Source organism: Dendropsophus ebraccatus, chromosome 5 (genome assembly GCF_027789765.1).
Source record: "Dendropsophus ebraccatus isolate aDenEbr1 chromosome 5, aDenEbr1.pat, whole genome shotgun sequence".
Taxonomy (NCBI): Eukaryota; Metazoa; Chordata; class Amphibia; order Anura; family Hylidae; genus Dendropsophus; species Dendropsophus ebraccatus.
The window spans coordinates 40,991,717-41,013,311 of record NC_091458.1 but is presented as its reverse complement, the minus strand read 5'-3'; the positions used below and the strand labels follow the sequence as shown (position 1 = coordinate 41,013,311).

The 21,595-nt window shown below is 42.3% G+C and overlaps 1 protein-coding gene across 3 annotated transcripts; it reads left to right on the top strand.

Annotated features, from left to right (window-relative positions):
- The first annotated feature begins 428 nt into the window (after positions 1-428).
- On the top strand, positions 429-19,353 carry SPART (spartin). Of its 3 annotated transcripts, XM_069969932.1 has the most exons (9): positions 429-527; positions 9,324-10,136; positions 12,684-12,881; positions 14,347-14,485; positions 15,053-15,247; positions 15,551-15,709; positions 15,793-15,883; positions 17,583-17,628; positions 18,840-18,930. In XM_069969932.1, exons 2-8 carry the CDS (start codon positions 9,327-9,329, stop codon positions 17,626-17,628), a joined length of 1,638 nt encoding a protein of 545 aa, XP_069826033.1. In that variant the 5' UTR covers positions 429-527; positions 9,324-9,326; the 3' UTR covers positions 18,840-18,930. The 3 variants fall into 3 exon arrangements, with proteins under 3 accessions (XP_069826033.1, XP_069826031.1, XP_069826032.1); XM_069969930.1 differs by lacking the exon at positions 17,583-17,628 and having other exon boundaries at positions 18,840-19,353; XM_069969931.1 differs by lacking the exons at positions 429-527; positions 17,583-17,628 and adding an exon at positions 3,863-3,944 and having other exon boundaries at positions 18,840-19,353.
- The last annotated feature ends 2,242 nt before the right edge of the window (positions 19,354-21,595 follow it).

The following is a 21,595-nucleotide window of genomic DNA, read 5'->3' as shown; positions in this document are numbered from 1 at the left end:
TATTACAATGCAGCCGTATTCACTATACGCAGGAGTTACAGTACAACATTGTGACGTTACAAGTTGTGCGACATGAAGATTGAAATGTTGTGACAGTGAATGTAATATTAGTGATTAATGTTGCGACATATAAGTTACTGTACACATAAATTTTCCAGCATTATCTTCAATACAAATTTCCTGTGACTGCGATCTGCTTGCAACTTTATTTTTTTTTTAATAATCATATCGCAATTGTAGAATTCTTCAGTTGTAGACGAATCACACAACTTTCTCGGTTAGGCGAATTAGATGCAATTTGCAGTTGCGCCATATATCGACATGTAGCCTTATTATAGCTGCACACTGATCTTGCCACTTTAAGTAAAATAGTGCTGCTGTCCCTTTAAGTGATGTTTGTTCCTGGTGCATGCTGGGAGAGTGGGCGGGGTGGCAGGGCTGCTGTAGGGAAAAGCTGCTGCTGAAGGTGTAGTGGTGACAGAGCGGTGACAGCCCTGAGACCTGGAGGTGCCCACCATACGCCAGCTGTGAGTATCCCACCATGTGATAGGGCAGAGTGGCACATTCATCAGGGTACCTGGCACCTGTAGCTATCTCCAGCACACTCTCTGCTGGGACTGCTGGTCCTACTAGAGAGCAGGCTGCCTGTCATGTGACTAGTGCTACTACTACTTTAGCTCTTCCTGCCCAACCTGTTATGTTTTTTACATATGTAGCAGAGCTGAGCTCATTTTGATACAAAAGTGCATTGTGTGTGTGCTTTTACATGGGACTGCAGGTACGCTTAGTCTATGATCAGAATGCAGAGGCACAAACTATGCGGATAAAGTTCAGCTCTGCTACATTTGTGGGCATGCTCAGTGTCTGTGTTTAGTCGTATGTAAAGCAATAAGGCATTGCTTTCCAACCTGTGGCTCTCCAGCTGTTGCAAAACAACAACTCCCAGCATGCCCTGACAGCCGAAGGCTGTCAGGGCATGATGGGAGTTGTTGTTTTGCAACAGCTGGAGAACTACAGGTTGGAAAGTATTATTGAGGACCAGCCTGCCAGGGATCAATGTACAAATCAATGTATCAATCTCATAAATATTTACATACGTATATAACAATGTAACTTCTTCACTTGTCGCACTGAGTGACGTTCTGTTCTATTCAGTTTGCATTAAGTGCAGGGGACTTTTTGGATGGGTGCATGATGGTCTAACAGCTCCGATCAGTAATATGGCGTGTATACTGATTTATGCTAAGGAGAGAGCACAGCTAGGGGTATGTTCACACATACTGTATGCTGTGTAAATCAATATAAATAAATATCTGAAGGCTGCATCAAAGTATGTGTGAACATGGTGCCACGTAGCCATGTACTGTACCTGGAACTACCAAGCATGCTGTTTCCATGGGTGGGATTTATATATTATTATTATTATTTATTTTTAAAGCACCTTTGATTATATATATATATATATATATATATATATATATATATAAAATCACTTACTTTGGGAAAACAAACAGTTTGCCAGGGAAGAATCTATTATGCTCTATGCTTGTCTTCCCTGAATGGGGAATTCAAGGAAGATTCAAGCTTTGGATTTTCAGGGGGGCATATATCTTAGTTAGTGATGAGCGAATACTGTTCGATCGAATAGATATTTGATCGAATAGTGAGATATTCGTACAAATACCCCGCGAATATTCGACAAATATTCGATAAGCGTTCCGGTTTTACCATCCAAATGGTCAAATAGATGTTTTTCACTAATCGAATACTTGTTCCCATAGACTTTAATGGATCGAATATTCGCGGGATATTCGTACGAATATTCAAATATCTCACTATTCGCTCATCACTAATCTTAGTCCAACGAGGCGGCAGCTGCTTGAAAAAGACTCATTTAGAGATTGAAACATTGCACATTCACGGTTAAATAAATCTTTATTTATCACTGAATATTGGAGTGAACTATTTGTGGATCTGAAGCAGGGCCGGTGTCAGCACCAGGCTTACCTGGGCAAGTGCTGGGGCCCAGAGAGGGAGAGTGGCCTGGTGCTCTAATCCTCAGCCGTAGTGTAGGGTGAGCGGGCTAAACATCAGAAGACAGCGTGTGAGTGTGTCAGTGTGTGTGTGTCAGTCACTGTCTGTATCAGTAATGTGTGTATGTTAGTGGTGTCTTAAAGTGACTGTACCACCAGGCCCAGGCTGAAGCACTGGAGGCGGGCCGACCCACCCTTAGTGGGTGGAAACCCTAGCCCCTCTATGATAGGGTTCCATTGATTCTAATGGAGCCACTTCATGGAGGGGCTGGAGTTTCTTCCCACTAAGGGTGGGTCGGCCGCCTCCAGTGCTTCTGCTTGGGCCTGGTGGTACAGTCCCTTTAAGTGATTGTGCATAGTGTATGGATGGATGAGGGGCCCACTGAGGCTCTGTTGTCCAAGAGCCCACAAAAACCTGGAGCTGGCCCTGGGTCTGGCTACTTGAGGTCTGTGCACCCACCTGAGCCTTAAGCCACACAGTGCCGTTCAGCAACTTCTACTATCTTTATAAATTTTATATATCTATCTATGAGACTGAACATAGTCCCTAATACTGTAGACTACCTTAGCCATGGTATACGCCAGAATGCCTTATTGACGTAATGCTGATGTACACTATACTATGGGATTCATGGAAGGGGGTGGGTCATGTGGCAAATAGGAATGGACGAATCTGAGATTTTATTTTTGCTCGTAATCTCCAAGTCATGTCTGAAAGCTGCACTTTCACTCTTTCAATAGCTTTGATAATATGTCGCCAGCTTTTCGTTTTTATGACTTTTTTTATAATCATTAACAGGATTTAATATCGGGCCATTAACTATGTTTTTGCGCAATTGCCCGTTCCAGCTGGTACCTTGTCTGGGAGCATCTGCTCTCCTTATTGTTTCCTGTGGTGGGACTGCATTTCTCTGTAGGACTTTGTTCCTTTAACTGATGGCAATGAGATTCATGGAAGATCCAGGGAAAAGCTGGCTCCTACAGTCCTGATATAGTCCTGGCTGTAAACATCTTCTAGTAACAACTAGTGATGAGCGAACATCCCAATGTTCGGTTCGGATCCCGTACATTAAAAAATAATCGTGATTTGATCCTGTTCACCCAACATTCACAAACAAATAACAAACATACAGTAGAAGCGTACGTTTTGGTCTACGCACATGCGTACAGATTATCAGGTGCAATGCATAAATTACACAGTTGCGTACGTTCTCAAGTTCAGATATGTTCGGAAATGATTGTTACAACCCTTCCGATCATTGAACAAATTGTTCGTGGTCGGCAAACATGAACAATTAGCGTCATGTTCATACAGACATTTACGCACATGGAAAAAAAACGTTTTTAGCGTTTTTTACACATAACTAGTCATATAAAAAAACCTTAAAGGGGTACTCCCATCACCTAAAACTTTATGTGATAGGAGATGCAAAAGAAAGCAATTTTGCAAATGCATTAGCAAACAGCTTTCTGATGATGTTTGGTCCCTTTTTTGTCATGTTGACAGCAGTTGCCTAGGAAACCGACCACCACTCTCGGCTATTGTAGCAGTAGCCGGGCAGTGACGAGGCTCGAGTGGTCGGGAGCTGGTAAGTATGATTTCATACTTCGTATGTCCCCTCTGACGTCCCATGTTTGGATTGTCCCCAGAGAAATGTGTAATGCCAGAGGGAGACACAGCTGTGGCGATATCATTCAGCACTGCTACGTCCCATCCTCGCTCCCCCAGCGCCAAACCCAGATATGAGAGCGGGCGCAGCAGTGCCGAGCTGAAAAGGAGATAGGACAACCCCTTTAAACATATTTACATGTGTTGTCTTTTCTTATAGTTTAGAAGTTTATGGGAAGAAAAAGACCACAAAATGGGTGAAAAGCGCCATAGCCACCGCATTGCATAAGAAAGCATTGTAGGTATGGTGATTTATCTTTTCCTCTTGACTCCCAGCTGTATTTTTGGAGCAGGCACAGAACCCCTGATTTTTCTGAACAGAACACACATAGTAGAGAGTCCCTTTAACTTCATGTGGACACCGCTAATATACACTATACAAGCAATGAGCTCAATGCCCATGCAATGCTGCCTGTATCTGAGGTCACATTAACCCATTGTTGTCGCCATTGGCAGGAATTCGCTCAGCATTTTACACGGTCATTCATCTCTGAAAGCCGTTGTTGTAAGCACATGTGATCAGATAACAATTGGGGACTTACGTGAGCTGTCAAGATGTCACATGCTCGGGCTGGCCGGTGGCCAGATGGGCTGGTAATCCTGGTGTGAGCCGGTCTGCTGCAGGATGGCGTGATGATGTTTCTGCTATGTATTACAACAGCCATAGAGTTTCCTCTCATTTCAGCAATGACTCGACGTATGCTCTGATCTATGTTTATAGCAGACTGTCTGGGGTCACCATAGGGTGGTCACCAGCTTTCCACACATTATTTGCTGTTCTGCAGAATTATACGCCCTCTGATCCCCTTTACCCCCTGCTCTGTCTGTATGTTACTGTGGGATAGGGAGTAGAGATGAGTGAATCTACAGTAGGAACAAAGCAAATCCCTCCGTTCCTATCTGTATTCTGCTCATCAGGCTGTGGGGCTTTAAAGTCTGCTCGGCTCCGTGCCGCTCCTCCCCGGGTGCTGGGAAAAGATGGATCCAGTCCTGGGAAACTGGGAATGAAGCGATTCATTACTACTGTAGATTCGGTCATAATAGGGAGTCTTCTCTTATTACAATATAGAAAATAGTTCAAGTTGTGAAAAGTTTTGCAAATCTATCTGAAAAGTTCTGAAATCTATATATCTGCCAAAATTTTACTTAAAGGGATTATCCAGAATGTAAAAATAAGTTTTTATAAACTTACAAACTAACTGTTACTGATCTTTCCAATCCCGTGCTGATCCCCTGCTCAGGATCTGGTCAGCACCCTGGTCTTTCTTATGGAGGTGAGGACACATGGCCACTGCAACCAATAAACCGCCTAGTACCATACTCCTGACATCATCAGTGATGGGAGCCATGATGTCATATTTCTCATATACACTCATATATAGTTTCCATTTTTAATTCCTCCAAGATGTGCTATTATTTTAGAGTATGACCATATAAACCAGCCCTATAGTGTGTCTGGACCCTGGCACATCCTCACTGGTGCCAGCCTCCACAAACTCATCCTAATACCAGCCAAGTGGGCAGGATGTTTCCATATTGTCGAAATGTAGCAAATCTGCAGTTAAGCAACTGATATACGATATGCTACCCCCAACAGGCTATATATATATATATCTATCACATGTGACTTGTCCTGACAGTGATCAGCTTGTGTAAGAATTGGGGACATCTCGGGAGACATTGGGAAACTGAGCTGTAAGTCAATAACAAGTTGTTGACCGCAGCAGCTGATGGGTCTGTCTGGGTTATTTTATGGGAGCGTCTAAGGGGAAATAACTTAGTTTAGGTCAATGCAGAATAATTTTATCAGATCCAATTATGGGTCACAAGGGACATGAGTATTTTGCGTTTGAATAGTGTTTTCCTATATAAGGCTGGGTTCACACACAGTATTTTTGCTCAGTATTTTGGTCCACATATTGCAACCAAAACCAGGAGTGGAATAAAAACATAGAAAGGCTCTGTTCACACAATGTTAAAATTTACTTGAATAATGGCCGTTCTTTCATAACAATGGTCAATGTTTTAAAATAATGCCAATTATTTGCCATTAAATGACAGCTATCCACTAGATTTCAACAGTGTGTGAACATAGCCTTTTTGTGTTTTCAATCCACTCCTGGTTTTGGTTGCAATATGAGGAACAAAATACTAAGCAAAAATACTGTGTGTGAACCCAGCCTAAGATAACATTCATAGGGTGAAAGGCTTCTAGATCACGGCTTACATATCGCTGATTTTCTCACTAGGTCTAATTCACTGTCACCACTACTGTATAATCACATTCTCACACTATGCAATTACTGGTAGACATGTAATCATTATTATATGGTATAATCATACAGTATTCTGCATAATCCTACATATACAGTATACAGCATATATACTCCAAATCATATATACAGTATATGGCATAATCATACATATACAGCATATATACTCCAAATCATATATACAGTATATGGCATAATCATACATATACAGCATATATACTCCAAATCATATATACAGTATACGGCATAATCATACATATACAGCATATATACTCCAAATCATATATACAGTATACGGCATAATCATATATACTCCAAATCATATATACAGTATACGGCATAATCATACATATACAACATATATACTCCAAATCATATATACAGTATATTGCATAATTATACATATACAGCATATATACTCCAAATCATATATACAGTATACGGCATAATCATATATACTCCAAATCATATATAGAGTATACTCCTACATGTACGGGCCCCATATACACAAGTGATTTATGGCCTGTTTGTCATCACCTTGTGTAAGTCTTAGGGACGTTCGAGGAGATGTTGGGAAATTAAGCTATAAGTCGAAAACAATCCCCTGTGAGCGGAGCAGCTGACAGGTCTCCCTGGGTTACTCTATGGGAATGTCCATGAAGAATAACTTAGCGTAGATCAATACAGAATAATGATATTGGATCCATATTGAGTCACAAGGGATGCTGGGATTGAGTGTCTGCAGTGTGAATGTGTGCTCCGGCATTACTAGCTCTCAGTTACTGTCACCAACACAAATACGCAGCACATTCTTATTCTTGTACTGTGTCATTATAAGCTGACACATTGTAATCCTGCATATACAGCACTCATATGCATACATTATACTGTTACAGATAAGCAAATCTACTCAGATTTGATTTGGGTCAGATTTGGCAAATTAGATTAATTTTGGATTTAGAAATGCCCCGATTGCCCCTATATAGTACACAGAGGGGGAGATTTATCAGACTGGCGTAAAGTAGAATTGTCTTAGTTGCCCCTAGCAACCAATCAGAATTCACCTTTCATTCCTCACAGATTCTTTAAAAAAATTAAAAGTGGAATCTGATTGGTTGCTAGGGGCAACTAAGACAATTCTACTTTACGCCAGTCTGATAAATCTTTCCCTGAGGGTCTAGTTGGGTGCAGGGTGCTCAGTATATGTGCAGTATGAAGTGGAAGCTGCGTTGTATACAGCGTGACTGCTTATCTCCAGGCTGCTCCGTGTACAGGATTGGAATGAGTAAAAAAAAGTTCTAAATCCAACAAACAAATCCAAATTGTGAAATTTGGACCTAATATAGCATGATTAGTGATGAATCTTCATATAATCATATATATACAGTGTGTGTGTGTATATATATATATATATATATATATATATATATATATATATATATATATATAGTAGATTAATATGCATACAGTACTCGTTTATAACCATGCATATAGAGTATCCTCATTCATAACACATTAAAGGTCAACTCTGGCGGTTTTCTTTTCTAGCTTATTTAACATACATACATACATATACAGTACTCACGCATACTCATACATATACAGTATATTAATATACATACAGTACTCGTTTATAACCATGCATATACAGTATCCTCATTCATAACACATTAAAGGGGTGTCACAAAAAAAAAATTATTTCAAAACTGGTGTCAGAAAGTTATACAGATTTGTAAATTGCTTCTATTTAAAAATTTCCAGTCTTCCCATACTTATCAGCTGCTGTATGTCCTGGAGGAGGTGGTGTTCTCTCCAGTCTCTCCAGTTTTCTATGGGGATTTGCTATTGCTCTGAACAGTTCCTGTCACAGACAGAGAAGGCAGCACAGAGCACTGTGCCAGACTGGAAAGGATACACCACTGCAGGACATACAGCAGCTGATAAGTACTGGAAGACTTGGGATTTTTTAAAGAAGTAAATTACAAATCTCTGGCACTAGTTGATTTGAAAAACAAACAAAACAGATTTTTTGTGGACTAGTCCTTTAACATTAAACTCTTAGGGTGTTATTACACGGGCCGATGAAGGCCTGATAATAACTAAACGAGTGCCGATCTGCTAGATGGGCTCATTACATGGCCCGATTATCGTTTAACAAGGGCTGAAGGGACATCGTTACCGATGTCCTTGCAGCCCTTGTTTAACTTCATACATTACCTGTCCAGGCTGCAGGGCTCCTCTTGCGGTCTTCTCCAGGGTCCCGTGCACTCCAGCTTCAGAGCGGCCTGTCTCAGCTGACAGGCTGCTCAGCCAATCACTGTCCGTGATCGCCGTGGACAGTATTGGCTGAGCGGCCTGTCAGCTGAGACAGGCCGCTTTGATGCTGGAGCGCGCGGGACCCGGGGAGAAGACCGCAAGAGGAGCCCTGCAGTCTGGATAGGTAATGTATATTGTCAGCAGCCGCCCACGCACCGCTATTACATGTAACGATGCGCGGTCGGCGCCCGACCATTATAGGTTGAAGCCTATATCAACAATCAGTCGATGATCGTAGTCATCAGCTGATCAGGCCGATTATCGTTCCATGTAATAGTACCCTTACACAATCATACATATATACAGTATACTCATTCAAAATAATGGATATACTGTATACCCATACATATGTGTGCAGTTACTTATTAAAAATCATACATATTATATATCATATATTCAGCAATAATCATACATATACAGCATATGCATCAATAGTCATGTGAGGAGTCGGACATCCCAAGGACAGGGTGGCTTGTACATGTCCAATCTTCTGTGTCACTGAAGAAAATGTTATTGTCCTGGAGATAGGTGGCGTCTTGTAGCTGCTCTTCTCCAGTTCTTTGTATATTACAGAAATGGCCATATTAATCATTGATTGTAAGCTCCCTTGTTGTTACACAGGATCAGCCTTGTATTGTATAGTATACTGTACTTAATGCAGGCCATGCAGTGTATGGATTATAGTGATGTCTGAGCTATTATCTGCCGGGTTACATAACCGCTTCATGCTAATCTGCCAGCCTGCCGGGCCTGGATGTACCAAGCTGTGTTACTAGTGCATCTGTGGTGTTGAGAACTCTTGTACTGTGCTTATATTTACATAGCACCGATGTTATAGCGGACTGTGCAATAACAAGAGCATGCTGGCCCCATAGTGCCGTACAATGAACTATGCTCTGAAACACTGAATGGCTGTTTCCTGCAGGATGACCATTGACCTTCTGATAAGCCGTATGGACACCCATAATAATAATATTACTATGTACTTGTAGTATATTATCTTCTAATTTGTTGCTTTATCTTCTTTTTCAGTACATGGAAAAGCAGCCGCTTCCAGACATGCAGGAAAACGCCCTAATCCGAAGCATCGAGGAAGAATACAGGAAAGCATTTGTATACATCAACAAAGGCTTGAACACAGATGAAACCGGATACAAGGAAGAAGCTCGCAACTATTACAAGCAAGGCCAGGAGCATTTGATAAGAGGATTAAGCGTCTCATTGCAAGGACCTCAGTGCACTGGTCCGGCCTGGGATGCTGCCAGACAAATGCAAGCAAAGATGCAAGAGACACTGGAGAATGTGAATACCAGACTACATATCTTACAGCAGAGTATCTCAGGGGCTACTGCATACCCCCCCACTGCGGGTGCATCTGCCCCAGGGCCAGCTTTATACCCATCACTGCCAACACAACAGGACAAGCCTGATAGGCCACCACTGCCAATATTACCGCCATTGCCTTCAGAGCCGGTGAATGGAGTCTCATGTATAGCAACAGACAGCGGAGCAGCACTCAATCCCTATATAGCAGGGCTTGCAGCTCCTCCAGCATACACCCCCCAGGCCACAGATGGACATTACACTGTTTCCTATGGGACCGAGTCTGGGGAACAATCCATAGTTGGGGATGACTTCTACGCTATGCCCACTCAGCCTCCGCCAGTGCAAAGTCTGGGGGTAGATGCGGAGGAGCTGATCCTTATACCCAGAGGAGTCCAGATATTCTATGTGACACCAGATGGACAAGTGAGCGCCCCCTCCTATCCGGGGTATCTCCGTATTATTAAATTCATGGACACCAGCAGTGAAATGGACCAGACTCGCCCTCCTGCTTTTCTCCAGGTAACATAATAGTGAGTGCTGTGTACCCAAACTAGGGAATTCTAGTATCACTAAAGAGAGTCATTGGCTTTGATCATGAAATTACATGGAACTGTGTTTTACATGAATGTGTATGGTGGAGTAATAGGAACTATCTTAGTTCTAGTATATGTCGATCTCTGTGCACACAGTGTTTGAGCCTAGAGGTATAAGTTGGGAAAATGTTGGAACGCTCTGGATATATGCAACTGTATAGCCATATATTGGAATAAATTATCTAATGGGTGCAGTGTTAAAAAAAAAAAAAAAAAATTCCATGCAGTGCTACAGTGAATAGGAAAGCACTGTCTGCTTTCCTACCGATGTATCAGTTGCGGTGGCGAAAAAAAAGTAAATAAAAAAAAAAATACCCTCATGTTGGCCTTCATCTGAGAACTGAAGCCCTATGGATAGGTTTAACATGTATGCTGGGAGCTCTGCCCCTAGGGCTCAGATGCAGTGTGCACAGCGCCTTGCCGCATCCCAAGACAGGAACTTCCTCTCCCTTTCTCGTGTAAGAAAAAAGTCATGTATTTGGGGCATGACCCAAAATATAAGCAAAACCTAAAAAGTAACCCTATCACATGGGAGGCATCAGGCCTGCTCACTGAGGGCAATGGTCCGGGTGGGGGGGGAGAACACGACGTATTTAAGCATGTCAGTTCTTTAAGTGGAGAGTGACGGAAGCGGAGGTGTGTGAGCCCTCCCATAGAAACACTGTGTGAGCCTGAGACAGGCGGGATTCTGCGGCGGAGAGTTTTGCCACGGGTTTCCGCCACTTTTACACTGTGTGAACTGCCCCTTAAGGCCCTATTACACGTGGTGATTATCGGCCGTATTCAGTTGATATTTGCCGTCATGGCTGATAATCGTCTTGTGTAATAGAAGACAACAATCAGCCGACGTGAACAATGTCGGCTGATCGCTGCAGTGGTTTGTCTTTCAGACAAACACCTAATATAGCAACGATCTGCTGTCGTCAACACGAGGAACAGGAGCGGTGGCAGCAGGCTGCTGCTATCCGCTATGGGCTGCCCGGACGATCTAGCGATCACTCGGGCAGACCCCCCAGCTCCCCGTGGACCCCTCTGCAATCACCTGCTCGCAGTCATGCATCTCACTGCTCTGGGCATAACACTTTTATATTAGTTTTTTCCTCCAAACAATGACCACAGTACTAAATGATGAGATCTGTAAATAGGTTCAGACTGTGTGATATCAAGGATATTTAGTTATTATAGTATACAATTATATTACAAGAGGCTACACAGTAGGCCAGTAATACTATGGCAGCCTATTGGTTAAATATGCATGGGTAGGATTGAGTTTCTGCCATGTTCAGACTGGCACTCGACCTACAGTATATTCTGTCAAGTGCTGTGTTCTAACTACCTACTGAAAATTGCAGCATTAGCCTAACTAGACATTACCCAATATGATAGTTTGGATTCTATACACTTTTTATAATAGGTCTTTCTCTTTCAGCTTTACTATGCTTAGTACTGTATATACTTACTATAGGGCCCACTCTTTAGTATGCCACAAGTTCTTTTTCCTAAGAGTTTACTATTTAACCCATACAAGGTATTGCAGCAAACTCCTTATATCCAGTGTTATAATAACACACAGTTATCATAGGGAAAACAGTAATCAACCAATAAAGCATAAAGTCATCTAATGGCAATAGAAATAACAAAACATCTGCTGCTGTATGGGAGGAATACACAACTTCCTGCAGGACATACAGCAGCTGATAACTATGGAAAGACCTGAGATTTTTAAATAGAAGTAAAATACAAATCTTGATACCTTTCTAAAACCAGGTGATTTGAAAGAAAAATTTCGCCTGCGTTCCCCTTTAATAAAGCACTTACAGTGCATAGAAACTATATAAACTTATTAGAGTCGAGCAAAGAGATTAGTGGTCACAGGTCACTTTACTTTATGTCACTGTTCCGATCATCTAGTATATAATAGAAACGCACTGTAGCAAAGAAGATGGGGTTTGGATGTCCAAGGCTTCAGTGACTTCATGTCCTGGGTTATTGGGCAATCTTACCTTTTATTGCCTCTATAGACGCCATAAATGTATTACTTTGTCTCATAACACGGCTCCTCTCACCTGACTATATCTTATGCAATACCAGGGTCATTTCATGGCGCACAATAGGCAAACAGTACTATATAGTAAAAGAGTTGTTCTATAACATATCAAACTGCTCTGCATCCCAACCCTTACACATCCCATTTTACAATTCTCATTGTTCCCTACATAAATATCTCATTGTTCCCTCCATTATGGCAAGCTGAGACTTTCTATCTATAATCTATAAGAGTTTTCATAATATTGGTGCTATAAGATCTGTTTAATAGCTACAGGTTGAACCTCTATAGTCACACAATAGGCCATTAGATTTAGCTCTACATGTGTGTATATATATATATATATATATATATATATATATATATATATATATATACACTAATATGGTTAAATAATGTGATTTAAGAGTGTTCTTTGTTTGGCAGGTGTGTGACTGGCTATACCCACTCATGTGTAACCAGTCTCCGGTTCTGCGCTCTAATAATGGGGTATACATGTTCCCAGACCTGATGTCGCAGCTCCCCGGCTCTTATGTGGGGGTGGTGCTCTCTGCTGAGCTCCCACCTGCCGACCTGGAGCTCTTTGAAGATCTCATGAAACAGATGTCTGACCTGAGAATTCAGGTAAGTGGGTGGAAAACATAGTGAATCGTGGCGGTTTGTTAGGGGAGTCATAAGGTGAACAGGGTGAGGGCAGAATGGCCAGCTACTCACTTTGCAGACTTGAAATGACAGCCAGAGTGCCCCTATAACATTTCTCCCATTTGGCTACCATACTGACAGTCACAGCCTTCCATGACAAGTAATGAAGAGAACACCTCCTCCATGATTCTGCAGGATATTACCCATACATGTGCATAACGGCAGCCGCTCACATGTAGCTCTGTCTGCCAGTGCTGATCCCTATCAGGAGAGAATAGCTCCCTCTGCCAGTGCTGGTCCCTACCAGGAGAGAATATCATCCTCTGCCAGTGCTGATCCCTACCAGGAGAGAATATCATCCTCAGCCACTGCTGATCCCTACCAGGAGAGAATATCATCCTCTGCCACTGCTGATCCCTACCAGGAGAGAATATCATCCTCTGCCAGTGCTGATCCCTACCAGGAGAGAATATCATCCTCTGCCACTGCTGATGCCTGTCAGAAGAGAATAGCTCTCTGTGCCAGTGCTGATCCCTATCAGGAGAGAATAGCTCCCTCTGCCAGTGCTGATCCCTACCAGGAGAGAATAGCTCTATGTGCCAGTGCTGATCCCTACTAGGAGAGAATAGCTCTCTGTGCCAATGCTGATCCCTACCAGGAGAGAATAGATCACTCTGCCAGTGCTGATTCCTACCAGGAGAGAATGGCCTCCTCTGCCAGTGCTGATCCCTACCAGGAGAGAATAGTTCCCTCTGCCAGTGCTGATCCCTACTAGGAGAGAATGGCTCTCTCTGCCAGTGCTGATCCCTACCTGGAGAGAATAGCTCCCTCTGCCAGTGCTGATCCCTATTAGGAAAGAATAGCATTATTCATAACAATACTCATAATACTGTTAGTATTGTTATTGGATTCTTCAGGTACTGCCAGTACACCTAAGCTTGTCAGACACATCATCCTAATTTCAGCAGGATCTCTTAAAGGGACACTGATCATTTCACATATTTATTATAAATCTTATAAATATGACTGATGACTGACAAAGTATCGCCTGTTGCGTCTAAGTAAACGGACACATCAAATCTGGACAGCGTCCATTGCCTTTGTGCTTAGATTATTCAGTAGGCCTAAAATCAGGCGACTTCACACCCACTTTGTTTGGAGCACAGTGTTCCTTTGTACGGAAGCACTGACCAAGCTTCACATGGTGAAATCTGGAGACGCTCCAATCTGGTACAAGAGCATCATTATAAAAACACCAGTCACTGGCTTATTCTAGCTCCTTGTTGGGAAACACTGCTGTTAACCATATACCCAGGACAGCCAGGTGTAATACATACATATTACCTCATTTTAGCTATTCAACCTAAACCATTCCGTACTGCTAGGAGAGGGGAGAGTATCACTTACCCTGAAATTATCTGTAAAAATATTGTCTCTGCTATTCCAGCCAAGTGAAGCCTCAAGTGAAGTCATAGACTTGACTCAAACAATCCATGTGGTTACTATACCCGAAACAGAGCCGACCCCAAAGGAAAAGGAAGACTTGCCTCCATGGAGTGAGAAGGTGGCCCAGGGAATTCTGCAAGGTAATAACAGTGATCCTCATTATTTTTATATATATATATATATATATATATATATATATATATATATATATATATAATGTGTTATATATACATGTTATACATTATTAATATTATTATTACTATTACATGTCTTTCTCTCAGGTTCTTCTTGATGAAGAGAGACGTTAAATAAAAGTGAAATTCCCCCAAAGTGTATACACTCTATATACACTCCAGCCAGGATTCCATGCGGCTGCATAGAAAACGGACGTCAGTTTTGTGCGGCCACTATTCATTGAATAGTGGCCGCACAAAACTCAGATTGCAGACAATGTAAAGTGCAACTCCGGACGAACTTTACACTGTCTGCTATGGTAATTTGGAATGCGGGCACACCCGAATGTGCCCGCATTCCAAATCAAAAGAAGTGAAGGTCATCCATCCGATACTGCCATACCGGCCGGTGTGGACTTCACTGACAGCTGCCATTCAGTGACCTTGTTTGAACCCGGCCTAAAACTGGATTTACTGGTGTTGCCCCGAGCAATGGTTTATGTTTTTTTTATATATTTTTTTTTATTCCTTTAGGAGCTTCTTGGCTGAGTTGGGGTCTGGTAAAAGGAGCAGAGTTGACTGCAAAAGGAATTCACAAAGGCGCTTCCAAAATAAGAGAACACATACAGCCTGAAGATAAACCTCTAGAGGTCAACCCTACAGTGGCCAAAGGGCTCCACGTAGCCAAGCAGGCCACCGGCGGAGCAGTGAAAGTCAGTCAGTTCTTAGGTAAGATAAAAGACCACTGGTTATGATACATACATGTACTATACTTTTACTTTTTTATTATCCTCTTGCCTTGGTTCTTGGACTACGTGTGGTGTAATATAATATAATATAGGAAGTATATATTATAGCATTTGAATAGACCATGATTAATATGGTAACCCCTTGGTATATGGATTCCAGGTGATGCAGTTGTGGGTAAGTTATTTCATACCTAAGCAGTAACTTGGTAATTTTTGTAGAGTTCACTAGAAAGTATACCTTGGATTTCTTGGTGTATAACCATCAGGGTTTTTCTTGTCTTAGTGGATGGAGTCTGTGCCGTCGCAAGTTGTGTTGGGAGAGAGCTGGGGCCTCACGTGAAGAAACATGGCAGCAAACTTCTTCCTGAATCTTTGAAGAAGGACAAGGATGGGAAATCTCCACTGGATGGTGCCATGGTGGTGGCAGCCAGCGGAGTACAAGGTATTCATGGTGGTGATGAGGACATCGTATGTTCATATTAGTCCCTATCCCAGAGAGAAACTTTTACTGTGTTTTACTTCAAGGATTTGCAACAGTTTGGCAAGGCCTGGAGTATGCGGGGAAGAACATTGCTAAGAGCGTGGCTACAGAAACTGTGCACACCGTCAAATACAAGTAAGTCTCACTGCCCTTTGCCATAGTCTACTGAAGAGAATGTATTGGGTCGTTTAATACAATCTATTTTGTAATATGGATTCAGATTTGAACTCATGTGGTTGGTAAAGATGACAAGACTTTTGATACACATTTGATGGTCAGGTGGTCCTGATGAATTCAGGAAAATTATCCATACCAGCCAATGACTGCACAGCTTTCATATGTAAAGGGTTGTCCCAGGACTAATGGCGGATTTAAAAATATAATAGAAAAAACAAGTTGGACTTACCGGCCTCTGTCTTCCACAGTTTCTGTTTGGTGCACTTCCAGTCCCCCCCTGCTCAATGTTTCTGCCTACTGCCAGGGAGTTGGAACAGAACCCACACACTTAGCCACTCACTGGCGGAGATAGGACCCTACAGTGTGATCAATGGGGAACTGGAAGTGTGTGGAAAGAGAGCTGCAGAGGAGTGGGGTAAATAAGTATGACTTGTTATTTGTTTTTTAATTTCAACATATATTTTTTTTGCAGAAATAAAGTTATCCTCTATCCACAGGATGGGTAGGGGTCTGACCCCTGGAACCCCCACTGATCAAGAAAAGTTAGGTCTATTGCTCCCCAAGTGAATAGCGCAGGGGACAAGGGACCTCTTTTCCTATGATCAGCAGGGGTCCCAGCAGTTGGAACCTCACCAGTTGGTTTTTCTCTATCCTGTGGACACGAGGAACATTTAATCCTGGGAAACCCCCTTTAAAAAAATGAATGATTTATTTCTATTGGCAAAGAACGATTCTTTTATAAAGACAATTTCATAAATCTGGCCCAGTGTGTTAAAAAAATGTAGGTAGTCATTTTTTGTTGGTCCATGTGTCTCTCATGTTGAGTGTAGCTGAATTTAAGGAGAACTCCAGGGAAATCAAAAATCCTGGGTGGAGCATAAAGAATCTATACTTACCCGTCCCCTTATTTATGTGGTTATTAAAGATGTTGTTAATTATATTTGAAATCGGTGAAGGTATGGTGCTGCTGGCCTGGCTCAGGGGGCAGGTCTGGGTTGGGGGAGTGTGGGGGACGACCCCGCGCAGACAGACCAGGGTAAATATCGTTTATGGTAAGGGGTAGCTTAATGGCGGGTCAGGTAGGTACCCCAGGTTTTTGGGTTAATGCTAAGTCGGGTCGCGGGGTGACTCCACTGGACTTTAAGCTGCTGTAAATAGAGTGGTGATTCACCTGGGAGGTGTTCTCCGTATTGGGTAAGAAGAAATTGTGGATTGTTTTTTATTGGGTGTTTTGACTTTTGTAAAACTAATAAAATCTTATGAACTTAAAAAAAAAATACTTACCCGTCCCCGCTAAGCAGCATCACCAGCTTCACTGAGAGCACCCAGCCCCCAGTTTCTCACGACTTCCTGCTTGGTCAGTCAGTGACTGCAGTCAGTGTCCCGCCTCCGTCACTGACTGGCTGAGCAGGCATTTCTCAGCTGGGACATGTTGTAGTAGAAGGCCAACGGAGGTCCATGACGGTGACTGTGGGGACACGAGGATGGGTAGGTAAAGATTCTACATGTCTTTGTACGGTTCAGAGTAATAATAAATCAGGACAGAGAAGTCTTGTGACAAACCCACTTTACTAGTTGCAGTTTGGAGACCTGACCAAAAGGAATGTAATATGTATCCTCACTATCTCTAAGTGTAACCAGATTGTTTCCATTTTAGATATAGGGGATTTACTGCGGATGAACCTCCGGCTACAAAACCTTAAGTGATTACTATTTATTTATTGTTCAGTCCTGTTATTCTCTATTCCAATCATTACTTGTTACTTTTCTACTTTGTCCTGGAGAATTAGCTGACTGCATGTTAACCCAATATGTTTAGGACCATGATCTCTGATGCTGACTGTGGATGAGATCATTACTTACATCCATAAGACCTGTACAGATCTAATACTTCCCAGTGCTGAGGTTTTGCTGCAGGGATATCCAGTTTAGACAGTCCTCCATGGGATACTTTGTCCGCACCAGTCTCCCTTCTGTCTACATACAGTATAAGTGCAGGTGATGTACTTTATCGGTGCAGAGGCTGGTCAGTTCATGCCGGATTACAGCTGTACAGGTTTTCGATTTCTAGATGTAAATAGGTAATGCAGTCAGAGATCTTGGGTCACCTGGTGGTTGGTAAAGTTTTGGCTAAATCAAGCATGAGTTACAGTATATGGCTTTAATAATATCCGTAATTCAAGGTATTTGGGTAAATGGACAATTTCCAATCATATAATTATTGACCAATGACAAAATCCAGGATTATTTCTATCTGTTCACAAATGTGCAACTGATGTGCCAGGAGGTGCAATGCCTAAACATATATACCAATCATTCAGTTTTAAGTAAGATCAGAATTCCACATACACTACAATTAAAGGGGTGCTCCTTTCAAATCAACTGGTGTCAGAAAGCTTTACAGAATTGTAAATGACTTCCACTTAAAAATCTCCAGTCTTTCAGTACTTATAAGCTGCTGTATGTCCTGCAGGAAGTGGTGTATGGGGATTTGCTGCTGCTCTAAACAGTTTCTGTCATGGAGAGAGGCGGCAGCAGACTAAATAATAACCCACTTCCTGCAGGACATACAGCAGCTGATAAGTACTGGAAGACTTGATCCCTAAAGGATTTTGGGGTTAGTCAAATTCAAAAGAATCAGGCTGTTGTCACACAGTACATTGATCTGTAAAATACCCTCAGCCTGTTATTTTACAACTCAAAAATGCCCCCGAAATGGCAATTTTTTCCTCCAACTTCCTTTTTTTTTTTTTAATTTAATGAGAAAATGGCTCTTCCCCAAGTATTTAATTTCATGGCTTAGTTACATGAAGACGTGCACTCACTGGTATATTGCTTGCACAGTTGTGTAGATTGCAGCTATTTCATTTTGCCGAAAGTAGTGACCTGATTTTCCTGTTATTTTCCCCCATAGGTATGGAAAAGATGCCGGTCATGCTACCGACAATGCAGTAAATTCTGCCCTCAATGTCGGGGTGACTGCATTTAATATCGATCACATTGGTATAAAAGCAATAGTGAAAAAGACTGCAAAAGAAGCCAGCCATGCCATTCTGGATGAGTACAAGCTGAAAGAGAAACAGGACAAGAAAGGAGACCCCCACTGAGGGGGCGCCCAGCGCTCTCTCCTGCCTTAACGTGTGACACTAAACCTTCCCTGCTCAGGTTTTCTATTGCGTTTGCTTTTGTATGATAAAATAAGAAACTTAAGTGTGAAACATATAAGCAGACAATGGTTGCGCTAACAGATTATTCTGCATAGCCACTAATAGTTGGCTGGCACTAAACACAAATCCACAGTTCTATCTGCAGCCATTGCACCATCGTATTATTTATGTTCTTTAAGATATTTAAGGCTTAAAATGGCAAAACAGCATCCTCTGTGAAAACCAGATCTGGTGTCTTTAGGGAAGTGGGAGAAGACTTCAGCCCTTTTTCAGAATTTTTTTTAGCACATAAAATAGAAATCCTGGCGCACTTATGGACGGTGTAATTTAGTGGCCACTTCTGGTTTAGGGAGATGGGGGTGCTCCCCTGCAGTCAGGTAAGGATGGTGCTCATGGACTGTGCACACCACACACAGGAAAAGAAAATAATATAGTAATTTATGCAATAAATATTCATATGTTTCAGGTTTAAATTAACTGTAAGGGGTTCACACTACGGAATTCTCGCGGATAAACTCAGCGGAATTCCGTCGGAGCCGGCGGAAAGGTGCGCGGCCGTGTGCGCGGACAGCCGACGGAATTCTGCTGAGTTTATTCGTGAGTATTCCGTAGTGTGAACCCACCCTAAGACTGAGCTAAACTTTAGAAAAAAAATAATCCATGCCATGCCCCAAGCCTTTTAGCATAGTGATGAAATATTCAGGTGTACATCAAGTAAACTGTTTCGTTTTTTAAGGAAGAATTTAAAAGGGTTATTTATAGAGATGAGCAAACCGGGTTCGGGTTCGAGTCCATCTGAACCCGAACGTTCGGCATTTGATTAGCGGGGGCTGCTGAACTCAAAGGTTGTCTGGAAAACATGGATACAGCCAATGACTATATCCATGTTTTCCACATAGCCTTAGGGCTTTATCCAACTTCAGCAGCCACCGCTAATCAAATGCCGAAAGTTTCGATGGACTCGAGCATGCTTGAGGTTCGCTCATCTCTAGTTATCTAGCATTAGGAAAGGCTCAGCTTTCTTGTAAAAAGAGCACCACCCCTGTCCTCAGACTGTGTATGGTATTGCAATTCAGCTCCATTCACTGGAAGAAAGCAGCCATGTTTTTCTGCGTATGCATAACCCCTTTAACTTGCATCACTATGTTCCTATGCATTTTTGCAAGCTATTTTTTTAAACTAAGAAATAAATTGTCAAAAAAGGCAGTTTTTTCTCCATTGAATTTAAGCCATGTTTTTGGGCTATATTTAAATTCCTAAACATGCCCCAGAAACTTGTAAAAAAAAAAACAAACATTCCAAAGGTCAAAGTCTCAACTCACGTCCCGCACCTTTCATCCACATCAGACTTGTTGAGAGACTGTGTGAAACACATTTTTCCACCTCAAAGTACAGCCAAAAAAATCTGGGAACAGTGGGAACGTAGCCTAACACTTTGTTTCAAGAATATCTTTTACAAAGCATCAAGATGTCAAAGATCCAAAGATATCAAATGGGTTATCTAGAATTAGTAAAACATAGCACAACAGCGCCACTCTTCCTCAGTTTAAATGTGGTATTGCAGCTCAGTTCCTTCAAAGGGGTTATCCAGTGCTACAAAAACATGGCCACTTTCCCCCTACTGTTGTCTCCAGTTTGGGTGGGGTTTTGAAACTCTGTTCCATTGAAGTAAATGGAGCTTAATTGCAAACCGCACCTGAACTGGAGACAACAGTAGGGGGAAAGGTGGCCATGTTTTTGTAGCGCTGGATAACCCCTTTAAGATAAGTGTTGAGTTGTAATACCACACACAACCTGAGGACAGGAGTGGTGCTGTTTTTTGGAGGAAAGTAGCTATGTTTTTCTAATCCAGAGTAAGGGCGGGTTCACACTACGGAATTCTCGCGGACAATGTCCGCAGAATTCCGTCAGCTGTCCGCCCGCACATCTGGGCGCCTTTCCGCTGGCCCCATAGACACCATTCTATGGGCCGGCGTATTCCGCTATACGCTGAAAGAAGTGTCATGTCACTTCTTTTAGCGGATCGCGGAATACGCCGGCCCATAGAATGGTGTCTATGGAGCCGGCGAAAAAAGCGCGTGCCCGTGCGGGGGGACAGCTGACGGAATTCCGCAGACATTGTCCGCGAGAATTCCGTAGTGTGAACCCGCCCTTAACACCAGTTTTAAAGCCAAAGGGGGGGGGGGGAATACTAGACGCTAGGGTGACTGCAAGGATTTGCTCTAATACGCAGTGTGTGCACTACCATATGATATAAATTATATATATTAAAAGGATACTAGAAAATGGTTATATTTATAAATATTTTGTTTAATGAGATTTAGGCTGGAAATAGTTATAAGGGTTTATTAAAGGAATATGTGAAACTGTGTAGTCTAAGTGATTCTCATTCAAATGATATCAGCCTCCTGTTATATAATGTAATGGGGCCCCCATGATACCCCCTTGTGGTGATGTACAAGACTTTCAATATTAAATTGAATTCACTGAGGAAGATCACCAT

Coding starts and splice junctions, on each gene's coding strand:
- SPART (XM_069969930.1), top strand. CDS start 9,327: ATGGAAAAGCAGCCGCTTCCAGACATGCAGGAAAACGCCCTAATCCGA. Junction 10,137..12,683: donor GCCCTCCTGCTTTTCTCCAG/GTAACATAATAG, acceptor TTTGTTTGGCAG/GTGTGTGACTGGCTATACCC. Junction 12,882..14,346: donor TGTCTGACCTGAGAATTCAG/GTAAGTGGGTGG, acceptor CTGCTATTCCAG/CCAAGTGAAGCCTCAAGTGA.